Below are 10,303 nucleotides of genomic sequence, written 5' to 3' on the forward strand. Positions count from 1 at the left end.
TCCTTCCATCTTTCCTTCCTTCCTTCCTTCCTTATTTTCATCTTTCCTTCCCTCCTTCCATCTTTCCTTCCTTCCTTCCATTTTTCCTTCCTTCCTTCCTCACATATTTCCTTCCATCTTTTCTCCCCCCTTCCTTCCTTCTTTCCTTCCTTCCTTTCATCTTTCCTTCCCTCCTTCCATCATTCCTTCCTTCCTTCCTTCTTTCCTTCCTTCTTTTCATCTTTCCTTCCTTCCTTCCATTTTTCCTTCCTTCCCTCCTTCCTTCCTCACATATTTCCTTCCATCTTTTCTCCCCCCCTTCCTTCCTTCTTTCCTTCCTTCCTTTCATCTTTCCTTCCCTCCTTCCATCATTCCTTCCTTCCTTCCTCACATATTTCCTTCCTTCCTTCACTTCCATAGTAAACATGATGAAGGGATCTTCTAATGGTCGGTATGAACAGGAGGAATCATAAACACACTGACTGCTGGTTTAAGGGGGGGGGGGGGGGGGGGTGTGTGAACTGGTCCTTTAAGGTGAGACGTTATTTCAGAGCAGAGAAGATTCTTATCTCACTTTCATCTTTCAGGAAACGACAGCAGCTCTGTGAGAAAATGAAACTCATCTGTGCTCGAGTAGAGATCATCTACGGCGGGAAGATGCTCCGCTGTTTGTTGTTTATTTTACTCAATATTCATGTTTTTGTTGTTCAATGAAATAATTGATTCAAGTTCTAATCACAATTAAATCATATTGTTTTAGTTTGCATGTCTGTTTATGACCCAACCAAATGTTTATATTTATGTTTGTTTACAGCTTGTATAAATTATCCCAAATTCACATTATTCCAATAGAAAGTTTCCGGAAATTTACGGGAAATTTTCTTCTCCTTTGCAACCCTTCTTATTATACTGGGAGCAGTGACTGAGTGAATTATGTAGCCAGAACCGGCCCGCCGAGGGGTGCTATCCGGCCCACTTTCCTTCCTGTGATCTTTTCCTTCCCTCCATCTGTCCTTCCTACCTTCCTTTTTTTTCCCTTTCTTCCTTCCTTCCTTCCATCCATCCTTCCTTCCTTTCTTCCTTCTGTCCTTCCTACCTATCTTCCCTTTCTTCCTTCCTCCCTTCCTTCCTTCCATCTGTCCTTCCTACCTTTCTTCCTTCCTTCCATCCTTCTGTCCTTCCTACCTTTCTTCCTTCCTTCCCTCCTTCTGTCCTTCCTACCTATCTTCCCTTTCTTCCTTCCTCCCTTCCTTCCTTCCATCTGTCCTTCCTTCCTTCCTCCCTTCCTTCTGTCTGTCCTTCTCTTTCCTTCCTTCCATCTGTCCTTCCTACCTTCCTTTTTCCCTTACTTCGTTCCTTCCTTCCTTCCTTATGTCCTTCCTTCCATCGGTCATTTCTCCCTGTCTTCCTTCTGTTCTTCCTCCCTCCCTTCTTTCCTTCCTTCCGTCTGTCCTTCCTTTCTTCCCTCCTCCCTTCCTTCCTTCCTTCCTCCCTTCCTTTTGCCTGTCTTTTCTTCCTTCCCTCCATCTTTTTAATGATCCGGCCCACATGAGTCTGTACGTGACCCCCTCTGACCCCCTCTGACCCCCCTCTGACCCCCTCTGACCCCCCTCTGACCCCCCTCTCTCCTCTAATCGTACCTGTGTGGACTCGTTGAATCCCGGCAGCCATCCGATCTCCGACGGTCGTTCTTCGGCTCCGTTCCCGAACCCGAGCGCCTGCAGCGCCGCCTTGGTGACCAGCAGCATGTCTCCTACGTGCAGGTCGATGTCTTCCTCCCGCTCCTTCTTATACTCGTACAGCGCTCGGTACTGAAAGCCTTCAGAGCTCATGGCTGCGTCTGACGGCTGCGTATGGCTTTATAATAATAATAATAATAATAATAATAAGGAATAAAATAGAGCCTCGGGATAAAAAGGATATAAAAATAGGATTTGAGAGTTTGTGCCTGAGAGGTTTTAGAGAGGAGCGTCTACGCTGAGTGAAGGTGTGAGAGTCTCCCCTGTCTCCATGTCTGCCGGGTTCCTGTCATCCCTCCAGGCCGAGCCTCAGCCGCTCAGTCGAAGCGTCCGCAGCGTTCATGAACAGCAGTCTGAGCAGAGGCGGCGGCCACATCTGGGGCGGCAGCGGGTCCACCTGAGGGGGGGGGGGGGGGGATAGGAGGGGGGGTTAACAGGGAAATACAGGCTGGGTTTTATTTCTATCAAACATAAAGAAACCTACGCAGACATGATGTTTATTAACCTTCCTGTCGTCCTCCCGGGTCAAATTGACCCCGTCTGTTTTGACTGTTCCTTCTTTCTTTCCTCCCTCCTTCTTTCTTCCCTTCCTTCCTTCCTTCTTTCCTTCCTTCCTTCCTCCCTCCTTCTCTCTTTCTTTCCTTCCTCTATTTCCTCCCTTCCTCCATCCCCCTTTCTTCCTTCCTTCAGTCTGTCCTTCTACCCTCCCTCCTTCTCTTTCTTTCCTCTCCACTACCTTCCTCCCTTCCTTTTTTCCTGTCCTTCTTTCCTTCCTCCCTCCTACCTTCCTTCCTTTCTTCCTTCCTTCCTCCCTCCCTCCTTCTCTTTCCTTCCTCCCTCCTACCTTCCTGCCTCCCTCCTACCTTCCTTCTTTCCTCCTTCCTTCCTCCCTCCCTCCCTCTCTCCCTCCTTCTCTCTTTCTTTCCTCTCCCCTATCTTCCTACCTTCCCTCTTTCCTCCGTTCTCCCTTCCTTCCTTGACTCGAGGACATTTGGTGTAACCAGCATTTTATCATAAAAATCTGATTTTATAAACAGGAAAATAAATGTAGAATAAATATAATCCACTTTTAGCAACACTGCTCTATGTTTTAACACATTTTTACATCATTTGTCACAAATTATATTTTAAAAATAGTAATTTTTAGGGTACTTCCTGCTTTATATCGACAAAATGCTTTAAAATTTATATGTAGAAATAATACAAAAATATTTCTTTTCATTCAATGTTTTTAAATGAAGTCATTATTAGTATAAGTCCAATTAAATACACTGTAGGTGATAAAATATGTAATATTTATCATTCTTTTGTGGTTACACCATTTGACATTTTCAGGAGCATTCAGTCTTACTTTTGGTAAAAAATGGTGCAAATGTCATTTCAAATGATATAAAACCAACAAAAATACTAAATGTACATTTTAACAAACCTGATGCTGCTTTTAAATCTATTTTAACTGATTCATGAATTCATCATCTTACCAACTCTTATCATCACTGAGCCAATAACAGCAGAACATGTGAACTCTCTCTCAGTCATATATAAACTCATAGAGTGGTTTCCTGTCTCTCTTTATGGGTCTTAACTCTTTTTATTCTATTTTTCCTTTTAATTAGAAATGAAAACTGTCAAAAAATGAAACAAAAAAAAAAAGCAGCACATGAACTAAAACTGCAAACTGTTCATTATTAATTAATATCATTTATTTTCCACTTCACTGATTTTAATGTGAGACATGTTGAGAATGAATCCCTCATTAATGTGTTCATCAACCAACGAGAAAAAGACTCAATTAATCAATTAATAGCCAAATATTTAATTAACTATTATGAGTCTTTTTTTTTTATAGTCAAACTTCTTAAATGTGAATATTTGCTGGTTTCTTTCGTCTCTGTGACAGTAAACTGAATATTTAACATCTTTCTGACCAACAAATCAATTAACTGAGAGAATAATTTATTTATTAATCAATAATAAAATAAATAAACAATAAAACTTCGCTTCAACCTTAAAAATAACCAAACACAACCTTGTTCCAACCTTTCATTTGAGAGGATTTCCTTCTTTTCTTTGTCTTACATGATGATGATTTATGATTCACTATAATAACATCCACTATTTTACTGTAATACTTTAATAACTACACTTATAATACTTATATAGTGTTCCTGCAGTACTAACACAGTATTTAACATGTTATATACTATAGTTAAGATGCTTTATTGCTACTTTATAGTTAATTAAATGATGATTATCCAGATTTTAAAGCTACTTTTCGAGCCTCAGCTTTAAAAATAACCTTCAGATAAAGTTAATTTCTTTTCTATAATAAACTCCAATAATTCACTTTTAAACTATAACCTCACTGTTGTTGTAAAAGTGTAATAAAAGAGGAAAAAAGACCTGAAATCTCCAGGAAACAGGAAACGACAATGCGGCTAGCTGATTAGCATTTAGCTCCAGACGCCTCACCTTTTTTTTGGGGATAATTTTTCACCAATTTAACGTCCAGCTGAGCAAACAACAGACGCCATTAGTGAGCAGGGGTGTCACGCGACGTCCGGAAGTCTTCACAAACTGAGATATGAACTTATTTAATCGATTAAATCCGAGATGAAGCTGCTCGTGTTTCAGCCTTCTCCTGGTCAGACAACTCTGTCAAGCTAGCATCCGGTTAGTGTCACAGTGTTTCCGGTATGGCTCATCAAAATAAAAGGGGTTAGAATATTAAAATAATATAATGACAACAATACAATGTTAAATAATGCTTCAGTGTGTGTGTGTGTGTGTGTGTGTGTGTGTGTGTGTGTGTGTGTGTGTGTGTGTGTGTCTGTCTGACTGTGTGCTCTTACACAAGCACCACTGTGTGTGTGTGTGTGTTTTGAGTGTATTTTCTGTGTTTATGTGTGTGTGTGTGTGTGTGTGTGTGTCTATATGTGTATTTACTGTGTGTGTGTGTTTACTGTGTGTGTATATGTGTATTTTCTGTGTTTATGTGTGTGTGTCTATATGTGAGTTTTCTGTGTGTGTCTATGTGTGTTTTGTGTGTGTGTATATGTGTGTTTACTGTGTGTGTGTATATGTGTGTTTACTGTGTTTATGTGTGTCTATGTGTGTTTTGTGTGTGTGTGTCTATGTGTGTGTTTTGTGTGTATGTGTCTATGTGGGTTTTCTGTGTGAGTCTATATGTGTGTATATGTGTGTTTTCTGTGTTTATGTGTGTGTGTCTATATGTGTGTATATGTGTGTTTTCTGTGTTTATGTGTGTGTGTCTATATATGAGTTTTCTGTGTGTGTCTATGTGTGTTTTGTGTGTGTGTGTGTCTATGTGTGTGTTTTGTGTGTATGTGTCTATGTGTGTTTTCTGTGTGTGTGTCTATATGTGTGTATATGTGTGTTTTCTGTATGTATAACAAATAAAATATTAAATAATTGTTAAATAAATTACAGTTTAGAAAGTAAAGTCGCTTCTATTATGTTGTTTCGCTTTACATTATCTTTTATTTTGAAGGGTTATGTAACAGTATAAAGCGAACTGAATGGGGGACTTCCGGTTGGCTTTCAGATTAAACGCACGCAGACGGGACATGTGTGCTGAAACCTTTCACAGAGCAGCAAAGAGCAAAGATGGATGGATAGCACATGAAGAAAGAAAGAGAGAAAACATGTCTGGTTTAAAAATCCCCTCCGAGTCTTTTATTGTTGTAGTGCAGATAAAAAAAGGAAATAAAAATAACTGGGATTTAAGAGATTACAACCGATTACACCTGGAGGCAGGGCCCTGACGTCACATCCGCTAACCTAGATTTTAATGCAGAGTGCAGCGCTGACAGGAGGGTGCATAGCAACAAAGGAGTGTGTGTGTGTGTGTGTGTGTGTGTGTGTGTGTGTGTGTGTGTGTGTGTGTGTGTGTGTGTGTGTGTGTGTATGTGTGTGTGTGTGTGTGTGTGTGTGTGTAGAGAGAGAGAGTGGGGGTGTAGTGTATTCATGCTGCCCTCATTCATTCAGCTCTTACACAAGCACCACTGTGTGTGTGTGTGTGTGTATATATGTATATGAGTGTATGTGTGTATATGTTTTCTCTGTGTGTGTATTGTGTGTATGAGTGTTTTTTGTGTGTATGTCTGTGTGTGTGTGTATTATGTGTGTGTGTGTGTGTGTGTGTGTGTGTGTGTGTGTGTGTGTGTATATGTATATGAGTGTATGTGTGTATATGTTTTCTCTGTGTGTGTATGAGTGTTTTTTGTGTGTATGTCTGTGTGTGTGTGTGTGTATTATGTGTGTGTGTATGTATTATGTGTGTGTGTGTGTGTATGAGTGTGTGTTTTGTATGTGTGTGTAAAGCAGGGTGACTCCCCGCATCATCATGTGACTCCTGCTACAGCTTTTCCAGAACAAATTGCACATCATCACACACACACACACACACACACACACACACAGAAGGCACACACACATACACAAGGCACACACACATACACAAGGCAGACACACACACACACACACATAAAACACATATACACACAGAAGGCACACACACGCACGCACACACACACACACAAAGGCACACACACACACACACACACAGAGAAGGCACACACACACACACACGCACACACACACACACATACACACACACACACACAGACAGACACACACACACACTTCATTAAAAATACATTAAACCTTTATTTACACCACAGAGTTTTGACACATTCATAAATAAACTCTTTGTGTTAAATTGATAAAAACACAGAATAACTTTTATATTTAATAAATATTAAACGTCTGATGATGTTTAAATGATTTTAAAAATAAAAGTCTGCATCATGTCAAACGTTAAAATAATCCTGAATGTATTGTGACGTCAGCGCCTCCTAGTGGCTAAAAGAGTCATAACAGCAACAATTACAATGTGTCACATGTTCAGTTTATTTACTAATTTTATCCTTAAATTATTATTTATTTATTTGAGTCTTTTCTAAAGCTGATTCAGCTTCTTAAACATGAATATTTTATACTTTCTTTTAGTTTTGGTTTAACAATAAACTGAATATATTTGAGGTTTTTCTGACAAATAAATCAAATAATTGATAAAATAAATTAAACTCAGCTGCAGACTTTGTTCCAACTTTTCATCAGAGAGGATTTTCTCTTCTTCGTCTTATTTGAGTCTAAACTGATGATATTTGGACATTTTAAGACATCAGACTGGATTTATTTTTTTACTATTTTCAAACATTTTAAAGCCCAAAATATCAACAAAGGAAATTATATAAAGTTTTCAGCCCTGCACTGATTTATATTTAAGATATTAATTAAAAATATCAGATTTAAATGTCAAATAAAAACTAACAGATACATTTAATAAAGTACAGTTTGAGGTAGTTGTTGATGCTACTTTATACTACTTTATCTCACATTAGTTGTTGAAGCTGCACTGATTTATACATCAGATATTACAGCTACTCTTCAAACTATAACTGCTTTATCATCACATTTAAGAAGCTGAAGCAGAATATTTGACTCTCAGTGAGTTTTGCTGTGTGATTAAAGAGTTTCAGGTCATCTAATCTGTCCAGAAATCAGGACTCAACCTCTGGAGATCATAACAGACGATATATCACAGTGAATTCATTATAAAACAGTCATTTAGGTGAGTTTTGTCTCATCTATAAACTGAAGACGTTTCCAGCCTGTCTTCTATAAGCTGAAGATGTTTCCAGTCTGTCTTCTATAAGCTGAAGACGTTTCCCAGCCTGTGAACAGACAGTCTGATCTTCCCCGTCAGCTTCAGCTCCTCCTTCAGGAAACGTCCAACCTGCTCCGAGTGCAGAACGTCACAGAAAACCCAAATCTGCCCCCGATCCCGCTGAATGTTAGCGTTACAGGACGGCAGCCTGCAGCTCCGGATGAGACGAGTCAGAGAGCGCCACACCTGGAGAGGAGGAGGAGGAGGAAGAGGAAGAGTTAGATATCAGGAACATATTTGATTATTATTATTATTATTATATTAACCTGTTCTATGCTGGTGTCTCTACAGTTATTATTATTATTATTATTATTATTATTATTATGATAATATGAACCTGTTCCATGCTGGGTTCACAGTGGTTCTGGCTGATGGTCCACTTGGCTCTCTGTCTCAGGTTGAGTTGATGGACAGAGATCATGTGATCAAACTGTTTAGATGGCGGCTGTGATCGTCGCAGCGCTGCAGCTCTCTGAGAGGAAACGCTCCACGACCGTCTGACCGGAGAGTCCAGGACCAGAACTCTGTCAGGATCCGGTCCGCTGGTCCTAAAGAGGGACGCTGGGCTGGGAGTCTCTGACATGCTGACACTGTCTCCGTCCTCTCTGCTAGGCTCATCTCTGGGTTTCTGGAGCGGTGCGGACCCGTCCTGCTGCCGGCCGTGGGGGGGGGGCGAGGGTCTGACCCGAGGCGCTGATGACAGGAGGAGGTTTGGCGGGTCTGATGGGGAGGGGCCGTCCTGCAGTAGGGGGGAACCAGCGGGTGAAGAGGGGAGGGGGGCGGCAGGGGAACGGCTCCAGAAGCTTCTCTGTGGTCTCTAACAGAGCAGAGAGACGATCAGCTGATCCAGCAGCGTAGTGAAGAACCACTTCCTCCATCCAGACCGACCCGGGTCAGAGGATGCAGCGCTGCACCTTCCTCCTCCTCCTCCTCATCATCAGCATCATCATCATCATCAGGTCACTGCAGGCAGAGGATGGAGCAACATGTACAGACTGTTTATTAACTCATAATAATCATTAAAGTCATTTTTAAGCAAAGATATCAAAACATTTCTAGTTTGAGCTTCTTAAATGTGACAATTTTATGCTTTGTCAGGTTGTGAACAGCTGATCAGATCAATAAAGAGTCTGAAGGAGTCACATTTGATTAGACTTGGGTATCTGTGATTAACTCAATGCCTTTAAAGCATCGACTGAAATCAATCAAAACGTCTCCAGTCAAACGATACCTGCAGTCGATCCTTTTTGCACCCAGAGCTGAAAAATATTACTATTTTATTTATTTTATTTATAAGTATTTTGTATTTAATTAATAAATCAAATCATTTAGATGTGTTGGAGTAATTTAATGCATCAGTAGAGCAGCCTTCAATAGATGTAATGTTGGGATGAAATTGAAATGCATGTCTTTACCTCCATTCATCGATAAAATCCATTTAATTATTAGATATGAACCACATAATAACTTAATATTTAGGATTATTCCTCCTACGTTACGTTACGTTACAGAGCAGCTGCTTCACACTCCTGCATGCAACACAAACACCAGCCAATTACACATCTAAAGTTTGGAAACACTTCAGGTTTTACAAGAGAGACAATTTAACAAATCAAATGCAATATGCAAAATGTTGAAACTTTTTTTTTTTAATGATCCCCTGACTAACAGTTCCACTCACTCACAGGAGCCGGTGTTATGGTGAATAATGTTCCCCTCCGCTGCTGGAGTCTGGTTATAGTTAACTGGTTAACTAGTTAACTGGTTGGTGTTACGGTAATCTTGGGTTAAGGACTGGTTAGTGTTATATTAGAGCAGACAGACATTAATCTACACGGGAACAGATTTAAACGTTACACCGGTCAACGGTTGTTTTTAGCTTATCATGCTAACGGTTAACGGTTGATAACGGCTGGTTATAGTTAACTGGTTAACTAGTTCACCGGTTAACTGGTTGGTGTTACGGTAAACTTGGGTTAAGGATTGGTTAGTGTTATATTAGAGCAGACGGACATTAATCTACACGGGAACCGATTTAAACGTTACACCGGTCAACGGTTGTTTTTAGCTTATCATGCTAACCGTTAACGGCTGATAACGGCTAAACTCACTAAACTAACGGAATAAACGCGACATGAAAACAACAGAGACTTTCTACAGACAGACACGATTCAGACAGATTCTATTAAAGCTGAGTATAGTTAATAATATAAATATTAATAGAAATACAAACCTTTAAATCGTTCAGTCTGTGTTTCTTCTGTTTCCGAGACGCTAACATGGAGACGCGCCTCCCGGGATGTCTCGCGATACCTCCTCCGTCTTCTTTTACTTTCGAACTGTTCTCGCGAGATCTCAACAACGCTTCAGTGGTAGCAAAAAAATCCCAGTTGTGGATGGTTGTCATGTTTATTTACAGATATGTTGTGATATATTTAGTCCTTTCTTTCTTTTTAAGATAGTAAAATGAGCAGGAACTTTAGTCAGGAAGACAAACCAGAGTCAGACTCCTCCAGATGTGAAGCTCAGAGCAGTTAGAGAGGTTCAACTGTATAATATTGTTATATAAGGATTTTAAAAATGCACTTATGATTGATGCAGAAGTGTTTGGTTGTTGTATCTCAATGAAACTAAACATTTTAACCCTTTCATGCATAGTGATCACTGCAGTGGACAGATGTTCAAAAGCTGTTTTCTTATATATGAAATGATTATGATGCATAGTTACACTAGTGCATCATCCCATACATCACCACTACACCTGCAGTCATGTTTCTGGTTGTAGATCAGTGGATTTATATTATAATGTAATAGTTTATCATTTGGTGAAAGA

The 10,303-nt window shown here is 40.0% G+C and overlaps 2 protein-coding genes and 1 pseudogene across 2 annotated transcripts in view; all 3 read right to left on the reverse strand.

The window, feature by feature from the left end:
• Nucleotides 1-4,376, reverse strand: part of LOC133978648 (phosphatidylinositol 3-kinase regulatory subunit alpha-like) — a 20,666-nt pseudogene extending 16,290 nt beyond the window's left edge.
• LOC133979436 (uncharacterized) overlaps nt 1-10,303 on the reverse strand; it is a 1,726,912-nt gene that overhangs the window by 445,952 nt on the left and 1,270,657 nt on the right. The gene's annotated exons all lie outside the window — the stretch shown is intronic.
• zgc:101664 (uncharacterized protein LOC450064 homolog) lies at nt 6,378-9,766 on the reverse strand. Its single transcript, XM_062416944.1, has 4 exons — nt 9,704-9,766; nt 8,115-8,433; nt 7,808-8,083; nt 6,378-7,656 (listed from the first exon to the last, which is right to left on the reverse strand). Exons 2-4 carry the CDS (start codon nt 8,346-8,348, stop codon nt 7,453-7,455), a joined length of 714 nt encoding a protein of 237 aa, XP_062272928.1. The 5' UTR covers nt 8,349-8,433; nt 9,704-9,766; the 3' UTR covers nt 6,378-7,452.

This window comes from Scomber scombrus, chromosome 4 (genome assembly GCF_963691925.1).
Source record: "Scomber scombrus chromosome 4, fScoSco1.1, whole genome shotgun sequence".
Taxonomy (NCBI): Eukaryota; Metazoa; Chordata; class Actinopteri; order Scombriformes; family Scombridae; genus Scomber; species Scomber scombrus.